The sequence below is a fragment of the Tachypleus tridentatus genome, chromosome 9 (genome assembly GCF_004210375.1).
Source record: "Tachypleus tridentatus isolate NWPU-2018 chromosome 9, ASM421037v1, whole genome shotgun sequence".
In the NCBI taxonomy this organism is placed as follows: domain Eukaryota; kingdom Metazoa; phylum Arthropoda; class Merostomata; order Xiphosura; family Limulidae; genus Tachypleus; species Tachypleus tridentatus.
In genome coordinates this window covers 168621747-168636987 of record NC_134833.1, presented here as the reverse complement: position 1 = coordinate 168636987, position 15241 = coordinate 168621747, and the positions used below count along the sequence as shown (strand labels likewise).

Sequence of the window (15241 nt, the reverse complement as noted above, 5' to 3'; positions counted from 1 at the left end):
AAGATAACATCAAGGTATACAGGTATCTAAATAAGAATTTAGTGACAGTTGTGTAGGATAATATAAAGTTATACAGGTATCTAAATAAGAATTTAGTGACAGTTGTGTACGATGATATAAAGTTATACAGGTATCTAAATAAGAATTTAGTGACAGGTATATAGGATAATATAAAGTTATACAGGTACCTAAAGAATTTAGTGACAGGTATATAGGATGATATAAAGTTATACAGGTGTCTGATTAGAATTTAGTGACAGGTATGTAGGATAATATAAAGTTATACAGGTATATAAATAAGAATTTAGTGACAGGTTTGTAGGATAATATAAAGTTATACAGGTATCTAAATATGAATTTAGTGACAGTTGTGTAGGATAATATAAAGTTATACAGGTACCTAAAGAATTTAGTGACAGGTATATAGGATGATATAAAGTTATACAGGTGTCTGATTAGAATTTAGTGACAGGTATGTAGGATTATATAAAGTTATACAGGTGTCTGATTAGAATTTAGTGACAGGTATGTAGGATAATATAAAGTTATACAGGTATATAAATATGAATTTAGTGACAGTTGTGTAGGATAATATCAAGGTATACAGGTATCTAAAGAATTTAGTGACAGTTGTGTAAGATAATATCAAGGTATACAGGTATCTAAATAAGAATTTAGTGACAGTTGTGTAGGATGATATAAAGTTATACAGGTATCTAAATAAGAATTTAGTGACAGGTATGTAGGATAATATAAAGTTATACAGGTATCTAAAGAATTTAGTGACAGTTGTGCAGGATAATATAAAGTTATACAGGTATCTAAATACAAATTTAGTGACAGTTGTGTAGGATAATATCAAGGTATACAGGTATCTAAATAAGAATTTAGTGACAGTTGTGTAGGATGATATAAAGTTATACAGGTATCTGAAGAATTTAGTGACAGTTGTGTAGGATGATATAAAGTTATACAGGTATCTGAAGAATTTAGTGACAGTTGTGTAGGATAATATAAAGTTATACAGGTATCTAAAGAATTTAGTGACAGTTGTGTAGGATAATATAAAGTTATACAGGTATCTAAAGAATTTAGTGATAGTTGTGTACGATGATATAAAGTTATACAGGTATCTAAAGAATTTAGTGACAGTTGTGTACGATGATATAAAGTTATACAGGTATCTAAATAAGAATTTAGTGACAGTTGTGTAGGATAATATAAAGTTATACAGGTACCTAAAGAATTTAGTGACAGGTATATAGGATGATATAAAGTTATACAGGTATCTAAATAAGAATTTAGTGACAGTTGTGTAGGATTATATAAAGTTATACAGGTGTCTGATTAGAATTTAGTGACAGGTATGTAGGATAATATAAAGTTATACAGGTATCTAAATAAGAATTTAGTGACAGTTGTGTACGATGATATAAAGTTATACAGGTATCTAAATAAGAATTTAGTGACAGTTGTGTAGGATGATATAAAGTTATACAGGTTTCTGAATAAGAATTTAGTGACAGTTGTGTAGGATGATATAAAGTTATACAGGTATCTGAATAAGAATTTAGTGACAGTTGTGTAGGATAATATAAAGTTATACAGGTATCTAAATAAGAATTTAGTGACAGTTGTGTAGGATGATATAAAGTTATACAGGTATCTGAATAAGAATTTAGTGACAGTTGTGTAGGATGATATAAAGTTATACAGGTATCTGAATAAGAATTTAGTGTAACTAAAATACAATGCAGCTGATGTGTGATAGTGTAACTAAAATACAGTGCAGTTGATGTGTGATAGTGTAACTAAAATACAGTGCAGTTGATGTGTAATAGTGTAACTAAAGTATAGTGCAGTTGATGTGTGATAGTGTAACTAAAGTATAGTGCAGTTGATGTGTGATAGTGTAACTAAAGTATAGTGCAGTTGATGTGTGATAGTGTAATTAAAGTACAGTGCAGTTGATGTGTGATAGTGTAACTAAAGTACAGTGCAGTTGATGTGTGATAGTGTAACTAAAGTACAGTGCAGTTGATGTGTGATAGTGTAACTAAAGTACAGTGCAGTTGATGTGTGAAAGAAAATATATGTATTCAGGTTGATTCTGAAAAACTTTCTGAACGTCAGTTTGTGAAAATCTTCATCAAATTGTCTGAATTTGAAATGATTTAAATCAGTTCTCTTAATCCTGTTTTTAATGAATCCATTATCAGATTAAAATATAAGTGTAGATGCTAACCTGATATTTTGTAATATTAAAGTGTTTGGAAACATGGGCAAGTTTTGAAATCATCTTGAACTTGAATGGTTTTATTAATGGGATATTTAAAGATTGACTAACTAATTAATAATTTTTAAAGTCATTTTCCACAGTACATGGTTTTCTTTAAAGGTTTTTGAAAGGTACTCTTCATATAATTTTATTGATTATACCCACCATTCATGTAACATACGGAACATCTTTGACATGATTTAGAAATAATATTTAGGCTTAGTTTTAACAAAAGGTTCTAGTGAATAAATGTGTGCCTTGTTTTAACACAACCTTTTTACTTTTATAATATTATTAGGGAATGAAATATGGACTTTCTTTCCTTGAGAAAATAGTTATGCTTTTTTTTTTTTTATAGGTGCCAAACAAGATTTGTTTATGGGAAAAAAAATTGCCAGAGAACTTTCAGGAAAGCATCTAATGTAAAGAAGAAGAAGTACCACCATGAAGAGAGAACTACCAAGAACCCACATGAGACATCTTTCTTTGATATTTGGAAAGAAGATGGTAGTTGTTGATTGTTTGTATGTCTTGTGGAAGCTTCTAATCCAATGTATAAACTCTATCATGTGACTATTACAGGGTTTGAAGTTACCACACAATTACTTGCAACAGTTTTTACTTTCACTAATCTTGCCACCCTTATATAATTTCTGCCCCTCAAAATATAAAATTCATCTCAATATTTGTTTTCTCCATTCTACAAAAAAACAAGGAGTGAACAAAAGTACCAAGTAGTACTGGCATTGTAGTCTGTAAAATGTGCATGTAAGCCTACATTAGAATGAATGTAATATGTGTTTCTAGATAGGTTTAAGTTCTACAAAGAATTGTATTGTGTGTTAGATTCTTTTATTAAACAAATATTTAAACTATTTGAAATGAGATGGAAGAAAAGTCAATGGTGCAAGCAGTATTATCTATGTAAATGTAACCAGATTTACTAAATGTAACCAGATTTACTATGAAATTAACTATGTGTGTATTCACAGAAGACCAAAGTCAACAGCCAACCACTAAGCTAAAAATGATGTCATACTTTTCATCCAATCACATCTACTTTCTAGTTGCTTTTCTTTCTTGCATTCTATGGTTCTTGAACATAACTATAATAGTTACTGATAATGTATTACGTGTTGCACAAAATAACAGGTTAAATTTATTATGAATAATTTACCACTTTTACTTTCTTGTTGTTACCTTCTCATACCAGCAGTTTTTATAAAAAAAATTATAATGAAGAATGTTAATTAATTAATTGTATGATGTATCCATGTGATTATAACTGTGCCCTGTCACAAATCCACACAGGCTGGTTTACTTACTTTAGAACACCATATGTTTGCAACTTTAACTTTTTCTACTCTTTAGATAACCAGGCAATGTATTCATGCTTTGTGTTCTAAACTTGATTGTTTTTTATGTACTGTAATATACCTATTTTGTAAAACAAATGTTCACATCTGCACACAGAATAATTATTTTACTCTGGAATACATGTAATCTACCAAAGAAGTTTGCAAGACATCTAGAAACAACCACATGAAGTTGCACCAATGCATGATGATGTAATCATACAGCTGGATTTTACGCCAGTGGGAGTGTGACACATCTACATGTTTGGAAGCCCTCTGTACTTACAAATTCTCATACCATCATAAACAGGCATGTGTGTATCTACTGAGTTATTCACTTTTTGAGTTTCACTTTTTACCTTTCTGAGTTTAGACAGACTCAGTATGAATCCCCAGTGTAGTGTAAGTTAAGACGTTACTCATTTTGAACAGTCTGTAAAAACATACGATGACATCCATAATGCAGCCAAGGCCCCTTGTTTCAGTCACTTCTATTCACACAAATTTTAGCATTAAGAAAAAAATTCTGAATCCATGTTTTACATTGGGCATGCTGAAGAACCATGTTATTTTCAAAACCTTGTTCCTTAGGCACCTTTCTCTTCCCTCATATCTTTTGACTCTTCTTGTTCTGCATTACACAACCTTTCCATTTTCAGTTTCTTTGTCTTCCCACATTGCTGAATGTGGTTATTAGATCAAACTCCTTCCCACAAACGTTTTCCTTCTACCATTACCTAATTTATTCTTATGTTCTTGTTTATGGTAACTCAAACTTCCTAATCTTTGGGGTTTTTCTTGCCTCTTTTTGTAATGGATTAATTATAGGCTGTATCTCACTACTGGTCCTAGTCACTTCTCAGTCCTCCACCTTATGATGGAAGCACTTCACCATTCATCTTATAGTGCTCTTCTTCATTGACCTAATCAGCCTTTTATCATTTGACTCGCTTGTTGTTGTTACCTTTTGAGAAGAGATATATCATACTTTTCTAAGTCAATCTCCCTTTCTCTGGACCTTTGTTTTGCACCTTTTCTTTATCTGGTAGTTCTGATGGTGTTATTGATGCCCTTAAATCATGGTCTGAAGCTGCCCACCATCACTCATCCTGATGTCCTGACTTTTCTTCTGCTGCTCATTATGTTCCTGTGTTCAGATATGTTCTTATGCTACTTCCTTCCACTATCTTATCTGCCAACCTAATCACCAGTAACAATCTGTTTGGTTCATGGGAGTTAACTTATGGTTTGCTCTCAAAATGTTTCCACAATTTTTCTCTTCACCCCTTCTCTCCTCTTTCAACTTGTGCCTTGAATCACCCATTTGATCTGGTCTACCATCAGTGTTTGGAGGGTCAGTGCCATATATCTGTTGGATAAACAGGTCAATGAGTAAGTTCGTGACATCTCTCCAGATTATTACACCAGTTTGTTTTTTTTATTGTCCTCTAAAAGACTACAAACACATTCCCAAATATTAACCCTTTCTCCATCAGTCATTACTTGGTTATCTTATATTTTCTTATGGAAAATTTGTTTCTATTTCTTCTAAACCTGACGATGACCTAGGAAGGTTTAAATGTTGTTCTCTCCTTATCAATTGAAGTGTTAATACCCATACCAGCTCTTCTGAGATACATTTTTATTTCAAGTGGGTTTCTTATATTCAAGAATATTGATATTTATAGATGACTGTAGTTTCCAGAGATTAATAGTAGAGTTAAAGTGACCATATCTTACATTGTAGTACTTGTACACCCTACTTCCACAGCAGGCAAGGGTTTTTAGTGACTGATTGTAGTGTCCTTGTTCCACAGCTGGTTCTGATCACTGGAGTGTGATGGTAGAGGAGGTGATCACATGTAGCTATCACAAGTGTCATTCTTCCACAGCTGTTTTTGATCAGTGGAGTGTGATGGTAGAGGAGGTGATCACATGTAGCTATCACAAGTGTCATTCTTCCCCGGCTGGGTTTGATCAGTGGAGTGTGATGGTAGAGCCGGTGATCACATGTACATATCACAAGTGTCGTTCTTCCACGGCTGGTTTTGATCAGTGGAGTGTGATGGTAGAGGAGGTGATCACATGTAGCTATCACAAGTGTCCTTGTTCCACGGCTGGTTTTGATCAGTGGAGTGTGATGGTAGAGGAGGTGATCACATGTAGCTATCACAAGTGTCCTTGTTCCACGGCTGGTTTTGATCAGTGGAGTGTGATGGTAGAGGAGGTGATCACATGTAGCTGTCACAAGTGTCATTCTTCCACAGCTGGTTTTGATCAGTGGAGTGTGATGGTAGAGCAGGTGATCACATGTACCTGTCACAAGTGCCATTCTTCCACAGCTGGTTTTGATCAGTGGAGTGTGATGGTAGAGGAGGTGATCACATGTAGCTATCACAAGTGTCCTTGTTCCACGGCTGGTTTTGATCAGTGGAGTGTGATGGTAGAGGAGGTGATCACATGTAGCTGTCACAAGTGTCATTCTTCCACAGCTGGTTTTGATCAGTGGAGTGTGATGGTAGAGGAGGTGATCACATGTAGCTGTCACAAGTGTCATTCTTCCACAGCTGGTTTTGATCAGTGGAGTGTGATGGTAGAGCAGGTGAACACATCTACATATCACAAGTGTTATTCTTCCATGGCTGGTTTTGATCAGTGGAGTGTGATGGTAGAGCAGGTGAACACATCTACATATCACAAGTGTCATTCTTCCATGGCTGGTTTTGATCAGTGGAGTGTGATGGTAGAGCAGGTGAACACATCTACATATCACAAGTGTCATTCTTCCATGGCTGGTTTTGATCAGTGGAGTGTGATGGTAGAGCAGGTGATTACATGTAGCTATCACAAGTGTCATTCTTCCATGGCTGGTTTTGATCAGTGGAGTGTGATGGTAGAGCAGGTGATCACATGTACCTGTCACAAGTGCCATTCTTCCACGGCTGGTTTTGATCAGTGAAGTGTGATGGTAGAGGAGGTGGTTACATAAGCTCCAGTGAATGTATGGTCGTGTATTTATTCTGCCCATCTTCGTGAAACATTTATTGTTTTTCTGCCTCTCTTCATGTCGTACATGAACAAGGAGTATATCCTGAATGAGAAGATATCTGGTCTCTCATGTGTGTGCCTCTATGGAGCTCTTACTGTTACACCTCACGGGCTTCATTGAGATATATTCTGAAGGAAGTCTTTGCTCCAGTTTCTGTGTGATCTCAGTGATGGAGTCTAACTGTTTATATGAATACATCATTATGCAGTGAAACAAGTTCACTTGAGATTATGATGGTGGCTTGTAACTTTCTTTGGCAAATTGTAGGAACTCTAGAGGAAAATTACTGTTTGAAGGTGAATAGCTTGGGGATTACGTTTTCAGGTATGGAAAATGTGACCTTAACTTGGGTTGTTGAAATTATAAATGTATTAAAGTGATTTGTCACATTGATTTAATTAGAATATTATTTTAGATACATCACTTAAGTTTTATTATTATTTCTTATAAATAAATATCTGTGTCTCTTTGGTTTAATTTAGTGGAATGATATTAACTGATTATGGCTGTATTGCTTTAGTTGAAATCAGAATTGAAAAAGTAGTTCAACAATTACTTTAACTTTTTCACATTGTTATAATAAAAAACAATACTAGAAAGGTTCTGTTATATTACTTGTTTGTAGAATAATTTCCAGTCAGTTACTGTACAATATTATTTTACTTGTGAAGGTTTTTATGAACAGTTTTTGTTCTCAATATAGATAGCAGTGGAAAGGGAGAAGATTTTGTAACCTATTACAATGTAATTACAAGAAAAATGACACCAAAGGTGAGCTCAGTGAACCAAATTATTGTAAACCATTTTTTGTGAGTTTAGTTAAAATAGCTTCCAAATTTTTAAAATATGTTAAGTAATGAAGAAAATGATGACATTTTAACCTGATAAAATGTAAGTTAAAACATTTTAAATGGAAAAAAATAAGAAATTGAACTCAAGTAATACACCTTTGTTTCAGTGTCATGTTTTGACCCCTATTACACCTTTATTTCAATGTCATGTTTAGATTTATTTTCTTCTTGGTTTTATGATTTTTAGTAAAACTATAAGTGATGTGTGTTCTTCAAACCTTAAAACTATTAACAAAATACAGTTTTTGTTTCTGTAGCACAACAAGTTAAATTATTTCAGGTTCCAAACCATCGTTACCAGAAGCCTTCTCTACTCCCACCCATAGAAGTGCCTCACCCTGGTGCCTCTTATAATCCAGCTTTTGATGAACACCAGGTCTGTGTGTTTTGTCTTTTAATTATTTTTACATTTCTGACAAGATAACTTGCCTCTCACAAGAGATTAGCTATATTCCTCAGCCCTTCAGTGCATCTGCCAAAGCGATTTGTGTGCTATTTTCCCTGAGGCAACTCCGACCTAATTATGTGTAAATTTACCTTAATTGTGCTGCTACATGATGATGGTATCATGCAAAAAAAAGCTCTCCACCAATAAGAGAAGAACACACCTCCATGTACAGTAACTCCCCTGTGTGCTTGCTGTCATGAAACTTAGTGGTCCTCATTGTCATTTTACTGGCCGGATGTGTTTAAATTTTTTGTTCGTGTTCAGTTTAATAAGACTTACATCGTTAATGTATTTGTTGGTACTGTAAAAACCTTTTCTTGCTAAATACATGATTCATGGCTGGCATTTCTTTCCTTTGTTTATATCAGTTAACCCATTCTGGGATATCTCCATCCTTCTTGTTTGTTTTTTTGACAACTGCTCAGCTGTTTAGTTTTTTGTTTTTTTTTCTCACACTCACTCAGTGTTGAATAATTGATTCTACTCTCCTCTTAACCAAGTTCACTCTGTCATTGCTACAAATGATGGAATATTTAGTTCCTGGGTTTAAGAGTTATTGGCCTCTCTCTCCCTAAGTGAGAGGTTATTCTCTATAAACCTCTCCTTCCTTCAGGGCATGCCTTCTTGTATCTTCTGTTGTGACAACCTTATGGACAAGTTTTCTTTCTTTGGGTTATTTGTCCTCTGTGTAAACCTCTCCTTTAGGAATGGTTCCAGTGATTAGACCATATCTGTCTTTCTTCTTACATTCCCTTACCACCTTTCAAATCAGATTTCCTTCTCCTTCAATGCATTTTTCTCTAATTGATGTACATTTTCATTGAGACAGGTCTTCCAACATTTGTACTCAATTTTCTCTTTCTCTGGTTTGTTTCTATTCCTACTAGTAGTTTGTTTGATCATATTCCATTTGATCTCTTCCAAAGTCTTTCCTTTTTCCACTTATCATTGTGGTTTCTTTTCCTATACTGTTTTGTTTTCAAGCATTAAATGTGCAGTTCTGTACCAGTACCTTCTTGGTGGGCTGCTTTCCTCACTCAGTTCTTTTGACTTTAGTGGAGTAGCTTCTTCACCACCATATCTTTTGTAGGTTTTGCTTAATGCTGAACACACCATTCTTGGATACTTTGCCACTTTTCTGAAGTTAGACATCATGTATTATGGTCATTTTTCTTGTCTCCTCCTTTTGGGCTTTGGATCTACATACTGCTATCAGTCGTGGGCCCTTTTGTTAGTGCCTATATAACCACTTGTTTTACTGGATTCTGTGCATTCTACATCCAAGCTAATTTCTGCTTCTTTTTTTTTAATCTTCTTTCTCCCTGGTTTGTTTCCTCTTACAATTACCATTGTTCCAATATATTTCCTTTAGATTATCCTCTCACCAACTTCAACCTAATATCTTATTTTCTCTTTTCAGATTAATCCTTTCTTCCTCAGACTTAGCTTGTTTGGAGATGAATCATAATGTTTGCTTTTTGGACTGTTTGGACCCAGCTTAGCTCCTGTGCCCTGTTGGACCATTCTTTGAGCCACATTACAGACCTCTTAATTTAGGAGTCCACATTTCCTACTGTTCCTCTTAATTTAGGAGTCCACATTTCCTACTGTTCCTCTTAATTTAGGAGTCCACATCTCCTACTGTTCCTTTCCTGGAACTTTTTTTTAACCATTTACCTCTTTCCTTTACAATGGGGATCCATCGATTTCTGTGTTAACATGTTTCAGAATTTGGATGTTCTCATTTTATTCATCACTTTTTCATTCTCCTACACCTAGCTTTCACAGGCACTTGAATGAACTTCTCCAGACAGACATGTGGACTCTCCAAATACATTAATTTCCAACTTTTTGAGTCCCCATTAAGAATTCCTCCCTGTTGTCAAATGGAAAAACAGGAGACTCTTGTCGGCAATTGGGACAGTAGACTAGGTGCAGAGGCTAGAGTACTAAAACATGAGAAGTGGAACACTGGTGCAGTTGTTTATGTATTAGGGTCACCCCTCATGCACATCATGTATTCCCACTTCTTGCAGCCAGAGCCTATTCAGTAGAGTGAAGTGTGCGTGCTCTACATATGGACTAAATTCTTCCTAATATAGTTGTCTCCTCTTGCTGGTAGTCTGTCCTTAAGGCATCTTCAGTTAAGTAGAAGAGCAATTAATATCTATATCTCATATGTCTTTGTTCAGTAGAGTTGAGATGACCTCACTCAGTACTGGTCGTTACTATTTAACAAATGTGAACCCCTCCTTCTGCTGGTGTAAGGTTTGTAGAGTCTGATGATAGAGTTGAGATGAGAACTTCTTGTGATATATCCCTAACACACCCTTCTCTTCCACATGGTCTGTAGAGACTGACAGTTGAGTTGAGGTATGTAAGTACTCATATTATGTACAATAAAGTGCCTTCATCCTACAGCTGGAGTTGTTCCAATAGATTTTGACAGTAAATGTGAGATGATTAATGGTACTTCTTGCACTGATACTTATTACCGGTTCCCAATGTGTCTGGTGAGCACATAAAGTATAATTTAAACAAGCTTCAATCACACTACAAGTACTGGCTGTCCAACAGCTTGTATACGAGAAATCAGACAGCCAAGTAGATATTCGATTTGCAACACAACTGTGTTAGCTTTGCCTCTTCCTATATGGGTAAAGAGTATTCCCTGGATGATATGAGGTTCAGTTTTCCTTGGGTGCTACCCTATGGATGTCACAACCCATGGGCTCACTTCAGGTGCTCTCTGAAGGGAGCTCATCTAGGAAAGTTTTACACCGGTCTCTCTGAGCATGGGATTTCAGTTAAACTATGTGAGTTATCATATCAAAAGTTAATATTTTCCTAATCTGAAAACTATTTCTGATATAAACTCACTTCTACACATCCAACCTCTCCACTCCTGGTGCACATATGACTTATCTGTCTTGTCAACAAGTGGGGGACTTATTGCTCATGTGCATGGTTCATGTGATGATGTCATTATGTAATAATGCAATTTCCATGAAATTAGTTGAAAGTTTCCTCAGGTTTAGTAGAATGCAAATTTCTTTGGCAGATAAAAGGCTGAAGAAAGTAGCTGAACTGTATCTTTTGGAAATACAATTTCAGGTAAGGAAAAAATGTTTTCTTATGTTCTTCACCACTGAGATCAGAATGTTATATGAATTTAGCAAGTTTCACTTTCAGATGTTGATAATACAGACCATATCTTTAAGTTTAAGACTACACATAAATTACATCTAAGAAATAAGTTTGTTGTGTTTTGAAATATTCATTGTTGATGAAAATAATGTTTCTCTAAGCAGCATTGTGTAATTGTGAATTCAGTGAAACTAGTCTCCTGCAACAACAATAGCGAACCAAATAATAGTTTAGATATATAAACTATTCTTTCTTAACTGAAAACCACACTTTCACAAAACGTTAACTACTATATAATTAGTTAGCTGGTCTGTTGAATAACAGTGGTGATGTTTTCATGTGCTGTCCAAACAACTAAAGTTTCACATTATTAGCAGAGATTACACATGAAATTAAAACTACTAACATTCCATCTCTATACGAAACCTATTGTTTCATTCTTCCGAACACAACTGATGATTCAGGAACTTGGCTGAAATAGCAGATAAGAGAACAGGTTAGGCCTCTGTGTTTGAATTCTTACTAGGAGATATGTTCATAGGTTTCTGGGTGGTGTTTTGTGAGATTCACAACCAGGAACATTGTTTGAATTCTTACTAGGAGATATGTTCATAGGTTTCTGGGTGGTGTTTTGTGAGATTCACAACCAGGAACATTGTTTGAATTCTTAGATATGTTCATAGGTTTCTGGGTAGTGTTTTGTAAGATACACAATCAAGAACATTGTGTTTATTCTTAAGAAAAATATCCATGGTATTTGGGGAATGCTTGTTGAGTATGATGAATATTGTGAACTATGCTGAGTTAAATTGCTTGCACTACAGGACAATTTAGTTTTGAGTTCCATATAAATACATATTAATTCTAAATTTGAATGTTTTTACAGGAACTCCTACAGGAAGCTGTAACAAAAGAAATGAAGAATGAACGTGATGAGAAGAAACTGGAGAGAGCTCTGAAAGTTAACTTGTGTGAACCAGAGTTTTTACAGGTTTTTATATTCATCCATTGTATACTGAACTGAATCTGATTTCAACCATAATTCTCTATAAAATGTGATGTATTCTAGCACTATACATTACATGAAAGAAAAATATTAACACTCAAATAAACCAAAACCTCATCTGTATATATCAGAATACTTAACAATCAAATAAACCAAAACCTCATCTGTATATATCAGAATACTTAACAATCAAATAAACCAAAACCTCATCTGTATATATCAGAATACTTAACAAGCAAATAAACCAAAACCTCATCTGTATATATCAGAATATTTAACACAATTTATTAATGATATAATATTGACTTTGATATTGCTTCTTGACAGTTTTGGATGGTACTGGACACGTTTTCTGTATTGTTAATGTAAGACTTACACAGTTATGTAACTTTCACTTGATGGTTAACTGTCTGAATATTGTCTATATACAAATGCATTAGTTATGTGTTACGATAATACTATAAGGTATGAAAGAACACTCACCCTTCCCAAAGAATGAAAGTTACTCAAGGTGAAACAGAGCTAGTTTATCTGTAAAATAATAGGAGTATCCCCATACAGGAGAGTCGATGAACTTCTGTAGACAAGGAATGCCACTATTAGTTTTAAACAGAGTTAGTAATTTACTATTATATGGTAGGAACACTTTCTACGTGATAAGTGTTTGTATTACAAGATTACATAATAACTGCTATATTGCATGGTTATTCTGTTGGAATACTTGCTGTACAAATGGTAAATATGTAAGCACCTATCTCTAGCTTCCAGAATGCTCTGTAATATTTATCTTTCTATTTAACTATTGTTTTTAGTGTTGTGTTTGTTTCTCATTTGTTAATATGCTTTAAATACTAATATAATTACTGGAGTTCATTATAAGCTCAATAAGTTAAGTTGTTATTAGAAAATGTGGCTGTCTGAGATGTCACAGGGACTGGATGATGTGGATGATGAATCTGAAGATGACATTGTTGAAGATGAAGCAAAAAATTCCTTTGTTAGACCTGAAGACAGAAAAACTAAATCAAAACGAAGACGGGAAAAGGAACAGAAACTGCAGGTGTTTAAAAATGAATATTTTAAAATATTTTATAAAAATCTAAAAGTTTAGTTTTTTATTTATTCAGAACTTAAAAAATTTGCATTTTTAATGAATGGTGTTTCATATAAAGATTTTATGTTAACATCAAAAGTGTTAGAGAAAAGGAGTATAGAGTAGTTCTGTAAGGATGTGTTTGTTAAGAGTAGTTCTGTAAGGATGTGTTTGTTAAGAGTAGTTCTGTAAGGATGTGTTTGTTAAGAGTAGTTCTGTAAGGATGTGTTTGTTAGAGTAGTTCTGTAAGGATGTGTTTGTTAAGAGTAGTTCTGTAAGGATGTGTTTGTTAGAGTAGTTCTGTAAGGATGTGTTTGTTAGAGTAGTTCTGTAAGGATGTGTTTGTTAGAGTAGTTCTGTAAGGATGTGTTTGTTAAGAGTAGTTCTGTAAGGATGTGTTTGTTAAGAGTAGTTCTGTAAGGATGTGTTTGTTAAGAGTAGTTCTGTAAGGATGTGTTTGTTAAGAGTAGTTCTGTAAGGATGTGTTTGTTAAGAGTAGTTCTGTAAGGATGTGTTTGTTAAGAGTAGTTCTGTAAGGATGTTTGTTAAGAGTAGTTCTGTAAGGATGTGTTTGTTAAGAGTAGTTCTGTAAGGATGTGTTTGTTAAGAGTAGTTCTGTAAGGATGTGTTTGTTAAGAGTAGTTCTATAAGGATGTGTTTGTTAAGAGTAGTTCTGTAAGGATGTGTTTGTTAAGAGTAGTTCTGTAAGGATGTGTTTGTTAAGAGTAGTTCTGTAAGGATGTGTTTGTTAAGAGTAGTTCTGTAAGGATGTGTTTGTTAAGAGTAGTTCTGTAAGGATGTGTTTGTTAAGAGTAGTTCTGTAAGGATGTGTTTGTTAAGAGTAGTTCTGTAAGGATGTGTTTGTTAAGAGTAGTTCTGTAAGGATGTGTTTCTCAAGAGTAGTTCTGTAAGGATGTGTTTGTTAGAGTAGTTTTGTAAGGATGTGTTTGTTAGAGTAGTTTTGTAAGGATGTGTTTGTCAAGAGTAGTTCTGTAAGGATGTGTTTGTCAAGAGTAGTTCTGTAAGGATGTGTTTGTTAAGAGTAGTTCTGTAAGGATGTGTTTGTCAAGAGTAGTTCTGTAAGGATGTGTTTGTCAAGAGTAGTTCTGTAATGATGTGTTTGTTAAGAGTAGTTCTGTAAGGATGTGTTTGTTAAGAGTAGTTCTGTAAGGATGTGTTTGTTAAGAGTAGTTCTGTAAGGATGCATTTGTTATAAAGTATTCATATTTGGGTAGCATTGATAAGTTTCAGTATTTAGTTGGTGAACAAAGTTTAGTTGTCAAACTTTAGAGTTTAAGTTTTAATTTGTTGAGAATATATGACTGACTGTCAGTATTATTATTTTAGATCTAAGTTCTGGATAACAGTGTTTGGCTACTATAAAACATTATTGTCTTAGTTGTGAGTTCTGGATATGTGTGTTGTAATGTTATCTTTTTAACAAACTGTTTGAAATTGAAGACTATTTTTTATATTTGTCCACAGAAAAAAAAATCTGCTGAAAAGAAACTAAAAAGGAAGCAAGATCATGAAATTTATAGGTCAGTAACAAATAGTTTTATGTTTTATTTCATGTTACATTTATAGATCAGTAACAAATAGTTTTCCTATATGTGGTCAGGGGATGTCCCCTGAAAGGTTCTGTTCTTTTAGCTTACCTCCTCTGTGATCTAAACATCCACCCATGTGTTTACAGTGCATGGTGACCCGTGAAGGGGAGGAGAGGATCCTGGTGGATGAGGAGTCTAACCTTAACACACCACTTTGGCCTTGAATGTAGATGGGCAGTCTTGGGGTGACCTCATAAGATCATTCAGCTGGTCCACTTGGGATAGGGTCAACTAACTACCAGTGTTGGATGTTCCTGACAAAACCCTGGTGTTGCTGCAGTGTTTTTGTTTGACATTGTAGTGAGTCCTCTTGTAGGACTCCATGGTGGGTGGGGTCAGTGAAATATTCTTTTTTTATTATGGATCCTCCAAATAAAAACTTAAATAAATTAATGAAAAAACAG

At 34.4% G+C, this 15241-nt stretch overlaps 1 protein-coding gene across 1 annotated transcript in view; it reads left to right on the top strand.

Annotated features, from left to right (window-relative positions):
- Positions 1-15241, top strand: part of LOC143227582 (ribosome biogenesis protein NOP53-like) — a 63957-nt gene that overhangs the window by 26239 nt on the left and 22477 nt on the right. Inside the window, exons 2-8 of the mRNA XM_076459012.1 lie at positions 1352-1364; positions 2637-2785; positions 7386-7453; positions 7814-7909; positions 12015-12119; positions 13039-13194; positions 14713-14768. Coding sequence (XP_076315127.1) covers positions 1352-1364; positions 2637-2785; positions 7386-7453; positions 7814-7909; positions 12015-12119; positions 13039-13194; positions 14713-14768 — 643 coding nt within the window. The remainder of the gene's footprint in view (positions 1-1351; positions 1365-2636; positions 2786-7385; positions 7454-7813; positions 7910-12014; positions 12120-13038; positions 13195-14712; positions 14769-15241) is intronic.